Source organism: Oncorhynchus nerka, linkage group LG7 (assembly GCF_034236695.1).
Source record: "Oncorhynchus nerka isolate Pitt River linkage group LG7, Oner_Uvic_2.0, whole genome shotgun sequence".
Lineage (NCBI taxonomy): Eukaryota > Metazoa > Chordata > Actinopteri > Salmoniformes > Salmonidae > Oncorhynchus > Oncorhynchus nerka.
Window position 1 is genome coordinate 35,096,036 of NC_088402.1, and position 24,059 is coordinate 35,120,094.

At 42.8% G+C, this 24,059-nt stretch overlaps 1 protein-coding gene across 12 annotated transcripts in view; it reads right to left on the reverse strand.

The window, feature by feature from the left end:
* LOC115131523 (A-kinase anchor protein 9-like) overlaps positions 1-24,059 on the reverse strand; it is a 117,808-nt gene that overhangs the window by 72,532 nt on the left and 21,217 nt on the right. For all 12 annotated transcript variants that reach the window (XM_065020458.1, XM_065020451.1, XM_065020457.1 and 9 more), the window contains 11 exons: positions 23,255-23,404; positions 22,182-22,337; positions 17,827-18,024; positions 14,681-17,536; positions 13,158-13,244; positions 11,456-11,591; positions 11,092-11,171; positions 10,496-10,625; positions 10,083-10,180; positions 5,121-5,232; positions 4,687-4,924 (listed from right to left, as the gene is read on the reverse strand). In XM_065020458.1, the coding sequence (XP_064876530.1) occupies positions 4,687-4,924; positions 5,121-5,232; positions 10,083-10,180; positions 10,496-10,625; positions 11,092-11,171; positions 11,456-11,591; positions 13,158-13,244; positions 14,681-17,536; positions 17,827-18,024; positions 22,182-22,337; positions 23,255-23,404 (4,241 nt within the window). The remainder of the gene's footprint in view (positions 1-4,686; positions 4,925-5,120; positions 5,233-10,082; positions 10,181-10,495; positions 10,626-11,091; positions 11,172-11,455; positions 11,592-13,157; positions 13,245-14,680; positions 17,537-17,826; positions 18,025-22,181; positions 22,338-23,254; positions 23,405-24,059) is intronic.

Here is a 24,059-nt window from a genome sequence, read left to right on the forward strand (position 1 = left end):
ATTGTAGAATAATAGTGAAGACATTAAATATATGAGACAACACATAAGGAATCATGTAGTAACCAAAAAAGGTCAAACAAATCAAAATATATATTATATTTGAGATTCTTCAAAGTAGAGACCCTTTGCCTTGACAGCTTTGCACACTCTTGGCATTCTCTCAACCAGCTGCATGAGGTAGTCACCAGGAATTAACAGATGTGGCTTGTTACAGGTAATTTGTGGAATTTCTTTAAGCCAAATCAGTTGTCACAAATCAAAGTAGGGGTGGTATACAGAAGATGGTATTTTACCAAATATGGCTAAGTCCATATTAAAGCAAGAACAGCTCAAATAAGCAAAGAGAAACGACAGTCCATTAACTGAAGGTCAGTCAATCAGGAACATTTCAAGAAATGTAAAAGTTTCTCAAGTGCAGTCACAAAAGTCATAAAGGGCTATGATGAAACTGGCTCTCATGAGGACCGCCACAGGAAAGGAAGACCCAGAGTTACCTGTGCTACAGAGGATAAGTCCATTAAGAGTTACCAGCCTCAGAAATTTACCAGGCCTTCCTGGTAGAATTGCTGCAAAGTAACCACTACTAAAGGACACCAATAAGAAGAAGAGATTTTTGAGATGTGCTGGTCCCCATGGTAGAGTGTAAAACGATGAGCCACATAGAAAGGACAATATGAAGTGCTGGAGAGAATAGGAGAAGTTAATGATTGGATCTGACAGCCAGGTCGTCGTCCCCCGGGAGCAGATCTATCACATAAACCTGTTAAAAGCATGGAGAGAAAAACCCCAATTGTCACGTACCCCACACCCACTCAGGAGGCAGCCGCTGTGTATGTGTCACCTACTCTGTCCCCAACACAAGTACAGGAAGTAAAGACCCTGATCCAGAAAACAGATGTGTTTTCAGGGACACCAGGCCGAGTAGATAAACTGTTGGAGAAAATTGGTCAAGTTCTGTACATTACGACCCTGCACCTAGCCAAAGGTTACTGCCAAACTCATCTGACTCCCAGAGCCAAATAAAGACAGCCTTTGCAATCCCTGATGGTTTGTTTCAATACACAGTCATGCCATTCGGCTTACACGGGGCCCCAGCCAACTTTCAACGCACCAGGTCCTAAAACCGAACAGAGCTTACGCCGCCTATTTACATGGCGGATCTACAGCCCAGATTGGGAATCCCACTTACCTAGGGTACAGGCAGTGCTAGACGCCCTTAGGAAAGCAGGACTCACGGCAAACCCTGCCAAGTGTTGTGGGGTTAGAGGAAACCGAGTATCTGGGAAGAGGGTTCATCAAACCCCAACTTAAGGTCGAGGCAATTAGACCAGTTACTTCCGGAAGTTCATCCCAAGTTATGCAATAGTGGCCGCCCCACTCACCGACATGGCTAGTGCCAGAGGGCCAAACATGCTAAGATGAGATGAAAAAGCCAATAAATCATTTAGAACATTAAAGGAGGCTCCCTGCTGTAATCCAGTGCTGGTGATACCAGACTTTGAGCACGAGTTCATTGTTCAGACGGATGCGTCAGAGGTCGGCTTGGGAGCCGTGCTCTCCCAAGAGGTAGATGGGGTGGGAAACCTGGAACCACGGGAGGCCAACTACTCAGTCTTGAGAAAGAGACTGTGGCAGTAAAGTGGGCTCTAGAAAGCCTGAAATACTACCTGCTAGCGCGCCACTTCACTCTACTCAGTGACCATGCCCCACTCACCTGGATGCAGGTGGTTTTTGAGTCTTTCACTTTGACATAAAACACAGAGCAGGGAAGGAAATGGGAAATGTGGATGGGTTGTCCCGCATGCACGCCTATTTTGCTGCGGTAGCCCGACCTAGGGGATGCTCAGCATATGTGGGAACTCTTGTAAACTGTTGGAAAAGCATTCCTCATGAAGATGGTTGAGAATGCAAAGAGTGTGCAAAGCTGTCATCAAGGCAAAGGGTGGCTACTTCGTAGAATCTCAAATATAAAATATGTTTTGATTTGTTTAACACTTGTTTGATTACTACATTATTCCATGTGTTATTTCATATTTTATATCATATCACAAAATGGCCGACCGCCAAAAACAACAATCCCCAGAGGAAAGGGGAACGCTCAGAAGGTGGGGGCGACCCACAGATAAGGGGTCAAAACAAACCAGGAAGAGAGAGGAAGGGGCTGGGGGATCTGTGAACCATAGAGAAAGAGAAAGTAACAATATATATTAGCTGGTTTATACCATATATGACCTGGACTGTTTGGACTTATCTGTTGGCATTTGGACTAGAGGTCGACCGATTAATTGGCATGGCTGATTAATTAGGGCCAATTTCAAGTTTTCAAAACTATCGGTAATCGCATTTCTGGACGCTGATTACATTGCAATCCAAAAGGGGACTGTGTGACAGGCTGACCAAGGAGCAGCAAGGAGCCAAGGTAAGTTTCTAGCTAGCATTAAACGTATCTTATAAAAAACAATCAATCTTAACATAATCACTAGTTAACTACACATGGTTAATGACATTACTAGTTTAACTAGCTTGTCCTGCGTTGCATATAATCAATGCAGTGCATGATAATTTATCATCGAAACACAGCCTACTTCGCCAAATGGGTGATTTGGCCTTTAACAAAAGCACAATTTGAGAAAAAAGCAAATCGTTGCACCAAAGAACCTAACCATAAACATCAATGCCTTTCTTAAAATCAATACACAAGTAAAAAAAAATTTTAAACCTGCATATTTAGTTAAGAAATGCATGTTAGCAGGCAATATTAACTTGGGAAATTGTGTCGCTTCTCTTGCATTCAGTGCAAGCAGAGTCAGAGTATATGCAGCAGTTTGGGACGCCTGGCTCGTTGCGGACTGTTTGAAGACCATTTCTTCCTAACAAAGGCCGTAATTAATTTGCCAGAATTTTACATAATTATGACATAACACTGAAGGTTGTGCAACGTAGCAACAATATTTAGACTTAGGATTGCCACCAATGTTCAATGAAATACGGAATGGTTCCGTATTTCACTGAAAGATTAAACATTTGTTTCCGAAATGATAGTTCCATACCTAATGCTTGTATTTCTGTGTTTATCATATTATAATTAAGTCTATGATTTGATATTTGATAGAGCAGTCTGAGCGGTGGTAAGCAGCAGCAGGCTCGTAAGCATTCATTCAAACAGCACTTTCCTGCATTTGCCAGCAGCTGTTCGCAATGCTTGAAGCACATCGCTGTTTATTACTTCAAGCCTATCAACTCCCGAGATTAGGCTGGCAATACTAAAGTGCCTATAAGAACATCCAATAGTTAAAGGTATATGAAATATTAATGGTATAGAGAGAAAGTCTGATAATTCCTATAATAATTACAACCTAAAACTTCTTAACTGGAAATATTGAAGACTCATGTTAAAAGGAACCACCAGCTTTCATATGTTCTAATGTTCTGAGTAAGGAACTTAAACGTTAGCTTTTTTACAAGGCACATATTGCAATTTTACTTTCTTCTCCAACACTGTGTTTTTGCATTATTTAAACCAAATTAAACAGGTTTCATTATTTATTTGAGAATAAATTGATTTAATTTATGTATTATATATTAAGTTAAAATAAGAGTTAATTCAGTATTGTTGTAATTGTCATTATTGCAAATATAACAAAATATATATATTTTTAAATTTCATTAAAAAAATGGCCGATTAATCGTTATCGGCTTTTTTTGGGGTCCTCAATCGGTATCGGCGTTGAAAAATCATAAACAGTCGACCTCTAGTTTGGACCTGGACATACAGACAACCCGATTCATATACCGAACCCTGCAATCCTTGACCACGCCTGCGGCCTGGGCGGACCAGGACGGAGAAACCAACATACAGGTACTGTACTGTCTTGCTCTAAATTTCTCCTGTTCGATTTTGGTGACGGTCTCCGCTTAATTTGTGACAAACTCTCCTAACCTTGAAGAGGTTACTGTAATACACATACTGTAATGCCCATGAGGTGTTCGTGGACTAAGCAATTCATATGTTGACTTGGATTCCATAAAGTTGGATTTAGTTTGAGCTCAATTATTTGTGTTTATGGGCAATGTGAAAGGGTCGATGGTGATCTTTTGAGAGGCTACTCAGACTCCTTGCTCCGGCCACACCCACAGACAGTCTCTTCTCCAGAATGAGTCTGGATCTGTGTACCTCCGACCATTCACAGAATGTGAGCACATTCATGGCCATCTGATTGGTCCAGAAACCAATAGGTTGGACCAGAGCCAAAACACATGTGGGTAAAGAAGAGGTTTTAAAATGTGTCATTGGCTTTGATACTCTGATTGGTTAGACGAGCTTCTCCTCACCAAAAAACATCTTCAATGATGGCTTCCTCAGAATAAGTATGTAGCGAACAACAGAGCAGGGGTCTAACATACCACCTAGATACCAGGGGCTTGTTCAGGTAGATGCAATGGTAGAAAAAATTCAGATAGAAAATGCATCCGTCATCCATTGAAAATGACTGATTCCATTAGTTTGACAGAAGTAGTGCCTAGTATAAACACTGAGAAGTTCATGCATGTGATTTATGTACAGCTATATCTTGGCCAGGTCGCCGTTGTATAAATGAGAACTTGTTCTCAACTAGCCTACCTGGTTAAATAAAAGGTGAAAATATATATATATATATATATTTCTAAATCAGTTATCACCATTACCTGAACCGGGCCTCAGTGCCTGTGACCTCATCAAGGTGCTGCTGTAGCACTAGGAGTTCGGTAGAGTAGCGCTCCTCTGTCTCTTTGGCATGTTGCTGGTAGTAGGTCCTAAGGTGCTCCACCTCCAGTCTGTGGCATTCCTCCAGCTGGGCCCGCTGCTGCTGGACGTCGGCCCTCAACTTCTGGACGTCCTCAGCAGTGTGGGAGGAGGGCGAGGCAGTGGTCAGCTCCCTCCGATCTGGGTAGAGAGAGATAGTGTAAGCATTAGCATGGCTATGTCGACGGAAGCAGACGGGCTCTATCTTTCCCATTCATTTTGGTATTGAGGCTTGCAGACATTCCAAATGCAGATGGTATAGAATATGGGCACCACATAATTCGGCACCATTTTGGGGTGATTTTGGTTTAGACATTCAAAGTAGATCAAGATTTACCATCAAGGCCGTGTGTGGAAGTAATAGAGCTGTCGATAATCTTGCGCAGGCTGGCGATCTCCTCCTGACTGCTGCGCTTCAGATCATTGTACCCCAGCTGTATCACCTCAATCTAAGAATAACAAGTAGTTTGACAGCAGAGTTCATTGGCGTTATCATTAAAATCAATTAGCTAGAGTGCCTTCTGGAAGTATTCACACCCCTTGACTTTCCCCCCCAAAAATCAAAATTGTCACCGGCCTACACACAATACTCCATAGCGTCAAAGTGGAATTATGTTTTTTTAATTTTATTTTTTTACAAATTAATAAAAAATGAAAAGCTGAAATGTTATGGCAAACCAAAATAAATTCAGGAGTAAAAATGTACTTAACAAGTTGCATGGCCTCAGTCTGTGTTCAATAATAGTGTTAAACATGATTTGTGAATGTACCCCACACATACAATTATCTGTAAGGTCCCTGAATCAAGCAGTGAATTTAAAACACAGATTCAACCGCAAAGATCAGGGAGGTTTTCTCATGCCTTGCAAAAGGCACTATTGGAGGTAAAAATAAAAAAAAATCAACCATTGAATTATAAATTACACTTTGGATGGTGTATCAATACACCCAGTCACTACAAAGCTACAGGTGTAGTTTAAGGCAAGAGTTTAATGGCTGTGATAGAAGAAAAATTAGATCAACATTGTATACTAAACAAAAATAAACATGTGACGTGTTGGTCCCATGTTTCATGAGCTGAAATAAAATCCCAGAAATGTTCAATAAACACAAAAAGCTTATTTCGCACAAATTTGTTTACAATCTCTGATAGTGAGCATTTCTCCTTAGCCAAGATAATCCATCCACCTGACAGGTGTAGCATATGAAGAAGCTGATTGAACAGCATGATCATTGCACAGGTGCACCTTGAGATGGGGACAATAAAAGGCCACTAGAATGTGCAGTTTTGTCACAACACAATGCCACAGATGTCTCAAGTTGACAGAGTGTGCAATTTGCATGCTGACTACTGTAATGTCCACCGGAGCTGTTGCCAGAGAATTTCATGTTAATTTCTCTACCATAAGCCACCTCTAACATTGTTTCAGAGAATTTGGCAGTACATTTACATTTACATTTAAGTCATTTAGCAGACGCTCTTATCCAGAGCGACTTACAAATTGGTACATCCAAGCGGCCTCACAACCGCAGACCACGTGTAACCACGCCAGCCCAGGGACTCCACACCCAGCTTCTTTACCTAAGAGATCGTCTGCAGACCAGCCACCAAGACAGCTGATGAAACTGTACGTTGCAAAAAAGGATCTATACACAATTCCTGGAATCTGAAAATGTCCCAGTTCTTCCATGGCCTGAAAATGCAGACATGTCACCCATTGAGCATGTTTGGGATGCTCTGGATTAACGTGGACCACAGCGTGTTCCAGTTCCTGCCAATACCCAGCAACTTCGCACAGCCATTGAAAAGGAGTTGGACAACATCCCACAGGTCACAATCAACAACCTGATCAACTCTACGCAAAGGATATGTGTTGTGCTGCATGAAGCATATGGTGGTCACACCAGATACTGACAGGATTTCTGGTATCTGTGACCAACAGATGCATATCTGCATTCCCAATCATGTGAAATCCATAGATTAGGGCCAAATTTATTTATTTCAATTGACGGATTTCCTTATTTGAACTTTAACTCAGTAAAATCTTTGAAATTGTTGCATGTTTCGTTTATATTTTTGTTCAGTGTAGTTACTCCACAATTCTAACCTCAATGACAGAGTGAAAAGAAGGAAGTCTGTACAGAATAAAAATATTCCAAAACATACAGTAATACTGCAAAAAACAAATTGGAAATGCAATTAACTTTTTGTCCTGAATACAAGTGTTATATTTGGGGCAAATCCAATACATGACTGAATATCTCTCTCCATATTTTCAAGCATAGTGGTGGCTGAATTATGTTATGGGTATGCTTTAATAGTTAAGGACTGAGGAGGTTTTCTGGATAAAAAAAAGAAATGCACAGGCAAAATCCTAGAGGAAAAGCTGGTTCAGTCTGCTCTCTGACAGACACTGGGAGATGAATTCCCCTTTCAGCAGGACACAAGGCCATATCTACAGTGGAGTTGCTTACCAAAAAGACAGTGAATTTTACCCGTAGCGGCCTAGTTACAGTTTTGACTTAAATCTATTTCAAAAGCTATGGAAAGAGCTGAAAATCGTTGTCTAGCAATGATCAACAACCAATTTGACAGATCTTGAAGAACTATGAAAATAATGGGCAAATGTTGCACAATCCTGGTGTGGAAAGCTCTTAGAGACTTACCCAGAAAGACTCCCAGCTGTAATCGCTATCAAAGGTGATTCTAACATGTATCGAATACTTATCTAATCAAGATACATTAGTGTTTCTATTTGAAATCTTTAAAAAAAAATGTTTTACAAATGCATCATCCAGGTTAGGGGAGGATTTGGCCGGCTGGGTTGTCCTTGTCCCATCGCTCACTAGCGACTCCTTGTGGCGGCCAGGCGCACTTCGTCAGCCAGCTGTATGGAGTTTCCTATGACACATTGGTGTGGCTGGCTTCCAGGTTAAGCAGGTAGTGTGTCAAAAAGCAGTGTGGCTTGGCAGGGCTCATGTTTCAGAGGACGCATGGCTGTCAACCTTCACCTCTCCCAAGTCCATACGGGAGTTGCAGCGATGGGAAAAGACTAAATACCAATTGGATATCACGAAATTGGGGAGAAAAAGGGGATATACACACACACACACAGTTGAAGTCGGAAGTTCACATACACCTTAGCCCAATACAACTAAACTTAGTTTTCACAATTAATCCTAGTAAAAAAATCCCTGTTTTAGGCCAGTTAGGATCACCACTTTATTTTAAGAATTTGAAATGTCAGAATAATAGTAGAGATAATTATTTATTTCAGCTTTTATTTATTTCATCACATTCCCAGTGTCAGAAGTTTACATACACTCAATTCGTATTTGGTAGCATTACCTTTTAAATTGTTTAACTTGGGTCAAACGTTTCGGTCAGGTTTGTAGGCCTTCTTGCTCGCACATGCTTTTTCAGTTCTGCCCACAAAAATGTTCTATAGGCTTGAGGTCAGGGCTTTGTGATGGCCACTCCAATACCCTGACTTTGTTGTCCTTAAACCATTTTGCCACAACTTTGGAAGTATGCTTGGGGTCATTGTCCATTTGAAAGACCCATTTGCGACCAAGCTTCAACTTCCTGACTGATGTCTTGAGATGTTGCTTCAATATATCCATAGAATTTTCCTCCCTCATGATGCCAGCTATTTTGTCAAATGCACCAGTCCCTCCTGCAGCAAAGCACCCCCACAACATGATGCTGCCACCCCCGTGCTTCACGGTCGAGATGGTGTTCTTCGGCTTGCAAGCCGCCCTCTTTTTCCTCCAAACATAACAATGGTCATTATGGCCAAAAAGTCATTTTTGTTTCATAAGACCAGAGGATATTTCTCCAAAAGCTACAAATCTTTGTCCCCATGTGCAGTTGTAAACCGTAGTCTGGCTTTTTTATGGCGGTTTTGGAGCAGTGGCTTCTTCCTTGCTGAGCGGCCTTTCAGGTTATGTCGATATAGTACTCGTTATACTGTGGATATAGATACTTTTGTACCCGTTTCCTCCAGCATCTTCACAAGGTTAATAGCATGCTGTTGTCCTGGGATTGATTTGCACTTTTTGCACCAAAGTACGTTCATATCTAGGAAACAGAATGAGTCTCCTTCCTGAGTGGTATGACGGCTGCGTGGTCCCATGGTGTTTATACTGTGTGCTATTGTTTGTACAGATGAACGTGGTACCTTCAGGCATTTGGAAATTGCTCCCAAGGATGAACCAAACTTGAGGAGGTCTACAATTTTTTCCCCCTAAGGTCTTGGCTGATTTCTTTTGATTTTCCCGTGATGTCAAGCAAAGAGGCACTGAGTTTGAAGTTAGGCCTTGAAATACATCCACAGGTACACCTCCAATTGACGCAAATTATGTCAATTAGCCTATCAGAAGCATCTAAAGCCATGACATCTTTTCTGGAATTTTCCAAGCTGTTTAAAGGCAGTAAACTTAGTGTATGTAAACTTCTGACCCACTGGAATTGTGATAGAGTGAATTATAAGTGAAATAATCTGTCTGTAAATAATTGTTGGAAAAATAACTTGTGTCATGCACAAAGTAGACGTCCTAACAGACTTGCCAAAACTATATAGGTTGTTAACAAGAAATTTGTGGAGTGGTTGAAAAAACAAATTTTAATGACTCCAACCTAAGTGTATGTAAACATCCGACTTCAACTGCATGTGTGTTATATATATATATATATATATATCTCAATAAATACATGTTAAAAATTATCTTCCAATTTGAGATGTGATTTGTGTTGATCGTTGACAATAAATCCATGTTAATCCCACCTTGCAACCCAACAAAAGGGGTGTGAATACTTTTAAGGCACTATCATCCGTCATATCATTATTAACAAGCACAGTTAGAAGTTAAAAAGCTAAGTGCTAGTGTCCTAGCAATTACTGTACAATAATCAAATCATTGTTGCTTTCACCACCTTCCGGAGACACCTGAAACCCCCACCTCTTTAAGGAATACCTAGGATAGGATAAAGTAATCCCTCTCACCCCCCCCCCCCTTAAAAGATTTAGATGCACTACTGTTCCACTGGATGTCATAAGGTGAATGCACCAATTTGTAAGTCGCTCTGGATAAGAGCGTCTGCTAAATGACTTAAATGTAAATGTAAAATGTAATCCCAGTCATGACACTGTGATTATATGTCAAAACCTGACAAGAGGTTGGTGTTGTAACGTCTAAACACAACCAATCAATGACGTTTCATGTTTTTTCCCACCAATGCATAAATTGAGCCTAAACCTCACAAAATGTTAAGTAAAATCAACAGTTTTACACACACCGTATTGCCATCTGCCTTCAGTAAGGACTGGAGCTGTAGTAGACGACCATGCTCCTGCTCAATCCTTTCCTTCACCTGCTGAAGGTCTCTGCACATTTCTATTGTGAGCGAGACAGAAGAAATGCCCATTACAAATATGTCCTCATGCAGTTAGTCTCAGGTACTGTATTTGTATCTTAATTACTAAAAGATATTTCATTTATCATTCATGTAGCTTTATTTGATGTATGTATGCAAATTAAAACTGGGGGAAAATACAATATATACTAATTTGTAATTTTATCATGCCACAGTCAAGATCGTTTGGCGACTTATTTATTTGGACTTTTCCGTTAGTCAGCGACTCATCTCATAGGCTGCATGTTTATGTAGCATTGTTATCATTCGGGTAGACATCCCAACCAATAAAGCACCTTTTGCATCCTGTAAAACAGCACTGGGATCCCTGGTTTCTTCCTTTTCACATGAATGAATTGTCCAGTCCTCAACATCAGTGGGGTGGAGATACTCCAATAATTCCTCCCCGAAAAGTTTAGCAAAGGACTGTGAAGAGAACGGCAAAATAGCTCTCAAACATCGATGTCTCAGTGAATATTTGATGCACTCGTGTGGTAATAATCAATGTCCAAACCTGAAATAATATTCTCCGAAATCAAAAAGTAATTGACAATGCAAAGGAACACAAATCAATACCTGGTTTTTTAGGTTTGCTCTCTGTGTCCTATCCTGGTAGGGACATAAAATTACCAAAGGTCCCCATAAGGATAGTAAAACCAGGAAAATTCTCCGTTGTGCAGACATTTCCCACGTCCCAATCAGGACAAAGGCTATTTTAAGTTTAGAGTTACAATTACAGTTCCGGTTAGAATTAGCGTAAGGGTAAGGGATTAGTGGTTATGGTAAGGGTTAGGTTTAGGAGTTACAGGTTAGGGGAAATTATTTTATGGAAATTAGGTTCCCACAAGGATAGAAGAACATAACACATGCGTGTGTAATTAATGTTAACTACCAGGATGAGCTGCTTGCATTCTTCAGACACAATTTGCACCACATTCTGGTACTTGGAGCTTTTGGGGTCATCTGTGAAGTCTGAGAAAAACGACAAAAGCATACAGTATTATTGTCTTATATTGAGCATAAATAGTACACCATAATTCAATTACTAAAATAAGATGAACGCAAAAGTGACTGAATAACTTGTGTGTGAGTCAGTGTCCTGTTTTCTATCTACAGTTTGTAGCATGGTTGAAGTCATGAATGATAGATTAAAATAAACTTCAATGTGGCCCGTCTAGCTCCATAACCCCAGATACACACACACACACAATGAAAAATGCATGTGCGCACACACAGTGAAACACACACGCCCGCACCCCTTGGTTCTTTGAGGCGGCCCAGCTCAAGTATGCAGGCACGTGCGTCTGTCTGCTCCTGGAGCAGCTCCAGCTGCGCAGCGTGTATCTGAGACAGGCTGATCCGCTGGGCCTCCAGCTGCAGCCTGCACTCCACCTTCACAAATAGACAAGAGTGGAGAGAGCATAAAATTAGATACACCAGAATGTATACACTCACTCAGTCTACCTACTGTGGCACAATATAGATTGTTTCAGGAGTAGGACACAAAAATTCCACAGGATTATATGTACTTGTTGCAACTTACACACAATGCATTTAAGGTATTTTTCAGCAATATGACATTATAGAAGTAACACAATTGTCAACCAATATTGGCCCCTCCAAATGTAGGCATGCCTGTTGTTGTTGATGATATCTGTAAGCAGGAAGTCGGCCCGCTGTGTACGATGCCATATTGCTGAGTGTACCTTGTGACCACCATCCCACTCTGTCTGACGAATTCTCTCTCTTTGCTCTCGTTTTCCTTAATAGGATGTCGGTGGGCGGAGCCAGGAGGGTCGTCAGGGAAATGGGACACACCTGGGCTCGGGTGTATCCCGTGATAAATACACCTCTTCCTCAATTATTGAGGAGACTCTCTCCATGCAGACACAATGATAGAGTTTGGTTGTGGCATTTTTGTGGCAATTTTGTTTGTTTGCTTTGGCACATTTTAACACCCCTCATTATCACATTTATGCACGCAAACACTCACACACACCATTGCTAATTGTATTTAGTTAATAAATAGTTAATAAATATATTTGGTTATTCCTTTTGTTGTCTCCCTTTTTGTTACGAACTTCAAGCCGGTTCGTGACAACCTTTAAACAAACATTCCAAATGGTGTATCCACAATATATAAATGGACAGTCCATCCAGCACCTTGTTTGAATGAGAATGCCTGTTTCCCTGATTCAGATTTTATACGCGAGACAGGGGGGAGCACCTGGGCTTTAGCACAACAAATGAGGGGCCAGCTATTATCCATTCTTCAGCCAACAATACAATGGGGAACTGGCAAGGGTTTGTGGATGTGGATGGATGTGTAAATGCGGATGTGTAAATGCAGATGTGTTGCAGCTACACTAGCGTGAAATTGTGATTATTTTATTTTGATGACGCATTTTGCTGTGCACAGTGTTTTTGTGTTGGTTGGCAACACTGTTATTTTCATAGTGCTTTGTAAGACAAGAATTGATCCAACCAATTTACGCGCTATACTATAAATATTACAGTAGGACATCAAATTGATCAAATTGATGTCAAGCACATGCCTGGTAGCCTAATGCATGTAGCTATGTAGAATATGATCCTGTTCTTTAGCAAATACTGCTATGAAACAGAGATTGAATAATTGCATACTGCAACTTCCTAAACAAATTCATAGTTCTTACTTTGGTTATTTCACACTGATTATTAGCACAGTCTGTGCAGTACAACACTTGCTGACACAATAACAACCAAGCATATGACTCTTGAAAATAAAAATCGGTGACAAAAGAAAAGCTTTGCCTTTCATCACAGTCTTACTACTGGGTGCCCATAGTTTCTCTATGAAGCTTTGCCACCTATTGATTGACCTTCCCAACCCCGCTGTACTACTCTCTGATGGATCAAAGGCAGCCACTCAGGCCGGAGCTAAAAGCACAGGCGGATGTGAGCTCAGGTGACATTTACATGCTCTATGGTCTCGTTGTCCCTTTCGTCCTCCTCTTGCTTCGCTACATGGTCCGCCCGACACTCCATCCCATCTACTCTCTTCCCCTGAAAAGAGGAGAAAAGGTAGCCATTGTAACAAGAGTTTAAACATGTGAATATAAAACACATGTTAACAGTGTTGATGAGGTCTGGCGACAACACATATGGCATATAACACAATGAAGCGCTTACTGAGAAGGCTACACTGTAAACATTGAGACAGCTTTGGAAGCATTTCACAACATATTTTATTAGCAATTCATTAATATCAATGAATACTATGTCATCTCAAATATGGTGTACTTCACTTGCACACAGTACTGATACCAAGAACAAGAGGCAATAGCACCATTAAGTTGTTTTTATAAAGTAATTTATAAATAGATGTAAATGTTGCTTATGAAGATGCTCATGAAGATGCTACTGTGTATAGTCTATTAAGGGGTCCTTCCCAGTAAGAGAAATTGAACATAATGTGGTGCACTGATGCAAGATGAGGGACAAATGCTGTGCATCTTTGACAATGCTCTACTGAGGTGAAGCCTTGGACATGTATAACACAGGTGAGACACATATGAGTGGCAGTGACATAAAATGGCTTCTCACCTTCGAGCACTTACTCCCTGCAGGACGGAAAGAAACTACAATGTATACATTTCTCTACATAAAAGCAAAGAAGTTCTTCAGCGAGAGAAAGACATTGATGAAAGATAACGACGTACACGTCATGTCTTTTCATGCTCTTTTTAATCTTTGAAGAGAATAGTTGTCACAGAATCTAATTCTTACATAACAGCTTGAGTAAAGCTTGGTGATTTCAGCGTAATAATTTAAACAATCTGAAAATGTTACATGGAGTGGAGCGTGTGTTTATGCAACAGGCTCTCCTCCAGACTCTCTGTGCATTGAACCAATTGACGCTCCCCCTTCAGCTTCTCCTGCTTTACAATGAGTGGTATGTGTGGCCTGACAACCACAGACAAAATATTGAGCCTCTTCTTACCTAAGGGTGTACTTATGAGAGCCAGCATCTGTCAGGTGCTTTGTAATCAAGCCTATCAATCACTAGAGTCACAGGCTGAATGAAAAAAAACGTCAGTGCTAGAACAGGCAAACCTCACCTCAGCCAGGTTTTTAAATAAGCCTTCGGTTCAGTCTACGCAGCGTATGAATACAGATACCATTCACCTGTATCAAGTAACAATCAACAATTCTAAGATTTAACAAGGGAGTAATGATACATCGTTACGTAGTACTGGTTGTGAACGTGATCAACTGTTAACCTGGTTATTTCAACAATAGTGACGATTGAACAAATGAAAAAACTCTATAAAACATTAACAGTTCAATCAGAAAGATTGTTTCATCAAACGTATTAAAAGGCAGGGATTGCGAGAGAGACATAAAAAGACAGCAATTCAGCAAGGCACTTAACGTTTCGGTAGTGGGGGCCATTCCAGCTAAGAGGACTGCAGCAGTAGCTGCTGCGTGTGAATGCCTACCTGCTTCCCAATGTCGTCTCGCTCTCCGTGGTACCCGAAGCTGGAGTCCTCCTCCCCGGTCCTCTGCTGTGAACTCGACGGAACCTGGCTCTCCATCTGAGCCTGCGACTCCCGCTCTGCTGCAGCAGTAGAACCTCTAGCTTTGTTTCTCTCCACCACCTCCTCCTTCTCTCTCTTCTCTTTGGACTGGGCAGAGCTCTGGCGTTTCTTCTTGCCTCGCCGCTGCTGTGTCTTGCGCCTGTCTGACCCAGAGGATGAAGGCTCTACAGCGGAGCTATGCTCAACAGGTCCCTCCCCCACAGTCGAGACCTGAGATGGGGCTGCAGACGGAGCGAGTGTTTGGCTCTGGTGCCGAGCCTCCGGGGTGTGCCGGAGGCGATCTCGCTCTATTTCGGCGGCATGTAAGGAGGAGCGGAGCACCTCTACCTCCCCTTGGAGAGATTTAATCTGGAGATGATGATCCTTGATGGAGCAAGCTAGGACTGCAGACTGAACAGGCTGCTCTCTCTGTTGGAGATGTGCTTGGCTCAGAGCAGCTCTCCCTCCCTCCTCTCTCTGCAGTTCCATCTCTCCCTTTCTCTCCTTCAGAGTCTCCCGCTCTCTTTCGAGCTCTTCCTCAAGGTTTTCGTTTTGGGCAATGACCTCTTTGTTTTCTCTCTTGACCTGACTGAGCTCTCCTTCCAGCTCATCCAATTCGCCTTCTGTAACAGTCAGCTGCTCTGTAACTTCGGACAGCCTCACTGAGAGTTCCTCCTTTTCTGTCAGAGATACCTTCAGCTTCTCCATCAGCTCAGTAGTGTCTTTCTCTATCGAAGCACCGCCGTTGTCCTCCATTTGGATATTTTCCTTGCTCTCCCTCAGCTCCTGAATCTGCGACTGAAGGCTGGCAAGTTGAGACTCAAACACAAGTGTCTCCTTGAGAATCCTCTCTTCCAACTGCGCCTTTACCTCAACAAGGCACGTATACTCCTCCGTGAGCTCCTGATAGTTCACCTCAAAGTTATTTTCGGCAAAAGAGAAAGTGTTCCTTTGCTTTTCAATCTCCTCTTGCAACTCTACCACTTGTCGCTGCTTTTGTTCATTTTCTGTGGTGAGAGATTTACATTTTTTCGTCTTGGACTCCACTTCCTCTTTCATGGTGTTGTTGGTTTCCATCAAAATCCTATTTTCTGACTCCTGCCCCCTCCATTTGTTGTCCCAGCTCTTTTCTCTCTCCTTGGACTCATTTTCTAGCAACTCATTCTTTTTCAACAGCATTTGGATTTCCCTTTCCATTCTGACACTTTCTTCTCCACGCTTTCGCAGTTCCTCAACCTCCAACTGAAGTTCCTTGAGTTGCACCACCAGCTCTTCGGCTTTTGAGCTGTGCAGTGCCATCTTTAGGTCGTCTTTCAGTGTAACAATTTGGTGTAACAGCTCGTCCCGCTTGACCTCGTAACCATTCCGCAGTTCCTCCAGGGCTCGGCTGTGCCGAATGGATGCCTCGTTGAGGAGGTTCTCAGCGTTGAGATGGCTTTCCCTCTGGAGGTCCTCCCGAAGGAGAATGAGCTCCTCCTCGTGGCTGAAGAGGAGCTGTGTCCTCAGCCTCTCCAGTTCCGACTCCTGTGACTCTGCCATGCGGTCCAGCACTGCGTCCTTTTCACGCTCCATCATCTCCAGTTTGATCTTGTAGTTGGTTGTCTCCGACTCGTGCTTGGCCTCAATCTCTTCTGCTGACTCTGCAGCGGCAGCTAGCTGGGCCTTCAGGTCATCAATGGTTTCCTGGAAGCGCTGCAGATCACCCCGACAACGCTCATGGACAGCAATGTTATGGGAGGCCTGCTCCATTTTGGCATGGGCTGAGCGGAGGTCCTGGAGCAGGTCAGTCACCTGACCCTGAAGGTTGAGCTTCTCCTGCGCCACCTGGGTCAGCTCCTGTCTGGCCTTCTCATGGAGAGCCTGGGCCTCTAGGAGCCTCTGCTGAAGCTCTGCGATCTTGCCCTTAAGCTCGATCACCACCTCGGGACTGGGCGCGGGTTGCTGAGCTCTTAGAAGTGCTAGATCTTCGCGATGCTGCTCCGTGACCCGCTCCAGGGCCGCAGAGTGCTGCAAGCAAAGTTCCAGCTTCATCTGGACGATCTGCTCACCGTACATCTCATCTAGCTCTGCCCGAAGATGCTCCAGCCTGCGGGCTGAGTCCTCCTCTATTCTCTGGACGGTGTCGCTCTCTGACAGACTCCCCTGATGGCATCGCTTCTGGAGATCTTCCACAGTGCCCATTAGCTGCTGGATTTCACTGGAGGACATCCGCTCCTTCTGCCTAGAGGCTGAGAGTTCGCACCTGCATGACTCTAACTCATCCCTACAGCTATCCCACTCACCCTTACTGCTCTCCAATTCAACCCTACAGCTATCCAACTCACCCTTACTGCCCTCCAGCTCAACCCTACAGCTATCCAACTCACCCTTACTGCTCTCCAGCTCAACCCTACAGCTATTCAACTCACACTTAGTGCTCTCTAAGTCCCTCTTACAGTTATCCAAGTCACTCTTACAGCTCTCCAGCTCGTGAGCCTTTGAGGACATTTGCTGGTTGAGGCCGTTTAAGCATTTCTCAGAGGCCGTCAACTCACCCTTTAGCTGGTGGAGGGAGGAGTCATGTTCTGACATGACTCTCTCTTGCTCGGCAATCAGCAGTTCTTTCTCGTTCATCTTCTGTGCAAAAGTCTCCTCAGTCATCCTTCCCACCTGTGTAAGCTCCACCTTGAGCATGGTCAGTGTACGCTCATGTTCTGTTATTATTGCAGTTTGTTCCGAAATCAGCAGGTCTTTCTCATTTAACCTTTGTGCAATTGATTCTTCTGTTCTTCTTCCCACCTGTAAGGGAAAAGTAAGAATTAGACATACAGGTAAAATGTCAAATATAATTCAAATCTCATACTAAAACGGTTTAAATAAAACTTCTACAAAACAGCCCTTAAACTAAATGATGTTTTTGTAAGGTAATAAGCTAATAATAGTAAGAAATGTAATCAGATTTCAAAATGCACCCTGTAATCAACCACCTTTAAAATAGATCCATTGAATAGATCAATAAATTTCATACAAGCAGACATTTTCACCTGAATGACAGACATTGACTAACACCAAATACGCAGCCGTCTCACCATCTCAGCCTCGTTGAGCCGGTGCTGAAGCTGGCTGACATGCAGCAGATGCTCCTTGCTCATCATTTGCTGCGCTCTGACCTGGCCATCCATCTCCTCCAGCTGCTGCTGGTATTGGACGAGCTGCTGCTTGGACTGCAGGAGGTCCTGTGCTGTGCTGCTGTGGCTGGTGTTCCTTAGTGTCTCGCCTGCCTGCAGCTGTCAATCAAACCAGAGGGTGTTCATGTTCCCATGAAAACTGGGGAAAACAACAATATCACCACCACATCTGTTGTATAATTATTAGAAGGGTAATAAAAATCCATGAAATGTTGATAGAGCAGGGTAAAGCTTGAGACAGAATAAGATCGCATAGGACTAGCACAGGTATGTCTAACCTAGAGTTGCAAAATTCCAGTAACTTTCCCCAAATTCCCCGGTTTTCCAGAAATCCCAGTTGGAGGATTCACAGAATTCTGCTTTTCCCCCACTGTTTAAAGGAATATTCCAACAAGGTTCTCTGGAAAACCAGGGAAGGATACCGAAATTTTGCAAACGCCCGATGGTTCTCCCAATCACGGCCAGTTGTGATACAGCCGGGAATCGAACCGGGGGCTGTAGTGACGCCTCTAGCACTGAGATGCAGTGCCTTAGACCGCTGCATCACTCGGGAGCCCCTTCATTAGGAATGCTTTTCCACATATGCCGAGTACTTGTTGGCTGCTTTTCCTTCACTCCATGGTCCAACTCATCCCAAACCATCTCAATTGGGTTGCGGTTGGGTGATTGTGGAGGCCAGGTCATCTGATGCAGCACTCCATCACTCTCCTTCTTGGTTGAATAGCCCTTACATAGCCTGGAGGTGTGTTGGGTGATTGTCCTGTTGAAAAACAAATGATAGTGGGACTAAGCACAAACCAGATGGGATGGCGTATCGCTGCAGAATGCTGTGGTAGCCATGCTGTTTAAGTGTGCCTTGAATTCGAAATAAATCACTGACAGCGTCACCAGCTAAGCAACCCCACACCATCACAACTCCTCCGTGCATCACGGTTGGGACCACACATGAGGAGATCATCCGTTCACCTACTTTGCATCTCACAAAGACATGGGTTGGAAAAAATCTCAAATTTGGACTCATCAGACCAAAAGGACAGATTTCCACCAGTCTAATGTCCATTGCTCGTGTTTCTTGGCCCAATAAAGTATCTTCTTATTGGTGTCCTTTAGTAGTGATTTCTTTGCAGCAATTTCGCGATGATGGCCTGATTCACGCAGTTTCCTCTGAACAATTGGTGTTGATGTGTCTGTTACTTGATCTCTGTGAAGCATTTATTTGGGCTGCAATCTGAGGTACAGTTAACACTCATGAACGTATCCTCTGCAGCAGAGATAACTCTGGGTCTCCCTGTCCTGTGGCGGTCCTCATGAGAGCCAATTTCATCATAGTGTTTGATGGTTTTTGCTTCTTGCAAGCACTTGAAGAATCTTTCAAAGTTCCGGAAATTTTCCATGTCTTAAAGTAATGATGGAGTAATGATGGACTGTCGTTTCTCTAAGCTTATTTGAGCTGTTCTTGCCATAATATGGACTTTTTTTTGTCTTCTGTACACCACCCCTGCATTGTCACAACACAACTGATTGGCTCAAACGCATTAAGTCAAGAAAATCCACAAATTAACTTTTAACAAGGCACACCTGTTAATTTAAATGCATTCCAGGTGACTAACTCATGAAGCTGGTTGAGAAAATGTCAAGAGTATGCAAAGCTATCATCAAGGCAAAGGGTGGCGAAACAATATATTTAGATTTGTTTAACACTTTTTTGGTTACTACATGATTCCATGTGTTATTTCCTAGTTTTAAGTCTTCACTATTATTCTACAATGTAGAAAATAGTAAAATATTGAAAAACCCTGGAATGAGTAGGTGTGTCCAAACTATGGACTGGTACTGTACATGTCTAGTTTCCTGAAACGGGTCACATGTCGCAAGTCCCGACTTCACAGGTGAGCAATTTTAACTTCTTTTTTTTTTTTTTATCAAAATGCATTTTTGGGTGAAAATGTGAACTTTCATGTGCCTTAATTTTCAAACCTGTATGAAAACTGTAAATACGAATAAAATTGTTAAATTACCAACCTTGTTGGTTAAGCCACAGAAACAGACAGCAACCTTCCCACTAATGGATGGGCTGGATAATGAGTGGGCTGGACAAGCCGAGGAGAGAGGATTGGTTTGCCATATAGAATGCTTCCGTCTATTTGAGCTGGTCAGTCTGATCGTAATCCTGTCAAACGCTGCTTTAAAAAAAAAAATGTATCGCGTAGTGGAGCTGCATAAGTGTTTCTCTCCACTTTCTGGAGGACCGAGTTTCGAATTCAGTGGAATTAGATTTATGATAGCTAAAGAGATGTACTAATGTTAGCTGGCTGGCTCCCTAGCTAAAGTTATTTGTACTATTCGTATCCCAGAACCATTTGCTTTGCTAGTTAGAGCCCAATGTTAGCTAGCTAGCATTGGATCTGGTTGGTTAGCTCCCAGCAGATTCATGCAGGGTAGTAAGGACATGATTTGGCACTGTGTTCATTGTTGTTTAACTAGCTAACATTATCTGGCTGGCGCGTTAGCTAACGTTACATGATATGTGTGATCTTACACGTCGTTTACCTAGCTAGGTTCTTGTTAACCTAGCTAGCTAGCGAGCTAGATACATGTCTTAAGCTAAAGTGTACAACACCCGTTGAATATGGCCGGTGTCAGTAAACTTCAGCAAAAAAGCAAAATGAAATTGTTGCCATCAGAGCTCGTTAGACTGTTACCATGTTATCCAGGAGGTAAACAAATCATCGGCCAGAGCATCAAGTGCGTGCTCTGAACACGCACCGAGAGCAAAACGAGATGGGTGGGGCAAAAGCTTAAGACCGTGTGAACGATGCTGAATGGGAGTAGACAAAGAGCTCTTCACTAGATACCAAAACATTCAAAGGTAATTTTCTCAAAAGTGAGTTTATCATCAACTTTCAAAGCAGAATTACTTTGGAGTACTTAGAGTACAATAGGCTGAGAGAGGCTGGACTGAGGGCTTGTAGGCCTGTTGTAAGGCAGGTCCTCACCAGACATCACCGGCAACAATGTCGCCTATGGGCACAAACCCACCTCAAAACTGCCGTGTACAATATACCATTTTGTGGCTCTGAGTCTCTACTTTTATCCAATGTAAAAAGCACTTTTTCAAATTTTGTTACATAAGACCAAATCTGGGTGGTAAGTCACATTTACATACATAAACTCAGCAACAACAACAAAAACGTCCCTTTTTCAGGACCTGGTCTTTCAAAGATAATTTGTAGAAATCAAAATAACTTCACAGATCTTCATTGTAAAGGGTTTGAACACTGTTTCCCATGCTTGTTCAATGTACCATAAACAATTAATGAACATGCACCTGTGGAACGGTTAAGACACTAACAGTTTGCAGACGGTAGGCAATTAAGGTCACAGTTATGAAAACTTAGGACACTAAAGAGGCCTTTCTACTGACTCTGAAAAACACAACAAAAATGCGTGAACGTGCCTTAGGCATGCTGCAAGGAGGCATGAGGACTGCAGATGTGACCAGGGCGATACATTGCAATGTCCGTACTGTGAGACGCCTAAGACAGCACTACAGGGAGACAGGACGGACAGCTGATCGTCCTCACAGTGGCAGACCACGTGTAACAGTACCTGCACAGGATTGGTACATCCGCACATCACATCTGTGCGACAGGTACAGGATTGCAACAAACAACTGCCTGAGTTACACCAGGAACGCGCAATCCCTCCATCAGTGCTCAGACTGTCCACAATAGGCTGAGAGAGGCTGGACTGAGGGCTTGTAGCCCGGTTGAAAGAAAGGTCCTCACCAGACTTCACCGGCAACAACGCCGCCTATAGGCACAAACCCACCGTCGCTGGACCATACAGGACTGGCAAAAAAGTGCTCTTCACTGACGAGTCGCAGTTTTGTCTCACCAGGGCTGATGGTCGGATTCGCTTATATCATCGAAGGAATGAGCGTTACACCGAGGCCTGAAGGTGGAGGGTCCGTCATGGTTTGGGGCGGTGTGTCACAGCATCATCGAACTGCGCTTGTTGTCATTGCCGTTTCCAGCTACAATAGTCATTTACAACAATAACGTCTACACTGTATTTCTGATCAATTTGATGTTATTTTAAATGGACAAAAAAATTAGCTTTTCCTTCAAAAACAAGGACATTTCTAAGTGACCCCAAACTTTTGAACGGTAGTGTTTTCTTCTTGTATTATAGACTAGGGTGGGATAATATGGTATAGTGTAGTGTAGTGTATAGATTAGACAAGAATGTCTTACCTGCTGGAACTGAATGTGCAGTTTCTGGCTCTGCTCAGTCATCTCCAAGAACTCCCTCATGACCTCATCCTTCTCTTTGCGAGACTGCTGCAGATTGGCTGTGAGTTGGGTGATGATGCCGTCTCGCTGCTTTAAGGCAGCCTTGAAGTCCTGCAGCTGGAGGAGAAAAAGAAGTGCAGTGTGTATACATTGCATAATAAACATCAGTGATTCACAAGTCACACTTTAGTATGACAAAGAAAACAGTACACTGGCTTGACTTGATAAAGACTAAATGTGGTCTCAAAAACAGAAGTAGCTAGTTGTGATATTTAAGGGTAGAGGTGATTTTTGTATTTTATTTGACCTTTATTTAACTAGGCAAGCCAGTTAAGAACAAATTCTTATTTTCAATGATGGCCTAGGAACAGTGGGTTAACTGCCTGTTCAGGGGCAGAACGACAGATTTGTACCTTGTCAGCTCGGGGATTTGAACTTGCAACGCTCTAACCACTAGGCTACCCTAGCGCCCCATTTAAAGGAGTATGGATGGTAATACAACCACCAATCAATGTTTTTAAACCAAACAAGAAAAGGGATGCATTCCATTGAAAAGGGAAATACCAAGAATAGTTTATATGTACTTGTTCCGAGTGTTTGACAATTCACTTGATCTTCACAGAAATCTCATATTTAAGTAGTAATCTGAATATCAGTATATAAATGCTTAGAAATAGGTTCCTTGACAGATAAGAACGAAAATAAGTAGGCCTAACCTACAAAACTATACAAATTATTGAAATAGAGAACCACAGAAGTGAAAAAAGGAAATATTAATCGTAACATGAATTTTTAACAGTGACTCCTGCTGGGCAGCAAAATTATTATCAATATGAGAGCTGCACCCTCAAATCAAGGTCAGCCCCTTAGTGTGGGCTCAGCAAGGCCAACCCCTTATGCAATCTGGTTGATGAATTAAGACTCAAACACACACTACAACAAATGTTAATGTTTCATGAACAGTTGCAGATGACAGGTGAAACAGGTTAACTACCAATCTTAATTCCTTCATACATACACAGAGCGCATATTACCTGTTGTACCCCCTCTGAGCCGAAAGCCACTCTAAATTCCTCCAGCTCTCGGCTCAGCTCCTCTACCGCCAGAGTCTTGGCAGCCAGCTCTTCCTCCATGACCTGTACACTTCCACCCCTCGCCTCCTGCTGAACAGAGCCCACTTCCTCCTGTCGTGGGGGGGGGAGAAGTGGCTAGATTAGCAATTACCTAACATCCAAAACTGACACAGAATGGAGGGAAATGGTAGCTAGCTTAGCATTTAGCTAACCTACAAAACCACCACTAAAGCAATTAGTTAGCATCCAAGGCAGTCACAGAACTGAGGGGAATGGTAGAAATTAACTAGCCAACATCAAACTGCCAAAGACCTGGCAGCCATTAAAGAGCACGGTGCTGATAATGGTGCCCTCTTTCGCTTTATCTCTGTACTTCACTACTCTTAGCTTAATCCGTCACACTCTCTGCATTTTTCTACCTCGCTCTCTCTTCTTTTCCTCCTCAGAATGATTTTACTTCTTTACTCTCAAGCAGAAACAGTCAATCACTGCATTTGTTGTCACTCAGACTCTGTCCCCTCCTTCTCCCTTTTCTCTCTCCCTCCATCCCTCCCTCTTCCTGCCTGCAAATGGCAGGATTACCCGTGTGCCTTGGCAAATGAACAGCTCTTGCATCCCTGTCCAACGCCCTCTTCTCTAGCCACTTCACCATTCCATCCTCCAATCCCTCTTTCTACTTCTCTTCTTCCCTCGGTTTTCCTCTTTATGGTCTGACTTCCAGAGTAATTTACACATCTGAAATGTCAAGCAGCCCCCATTCCATACT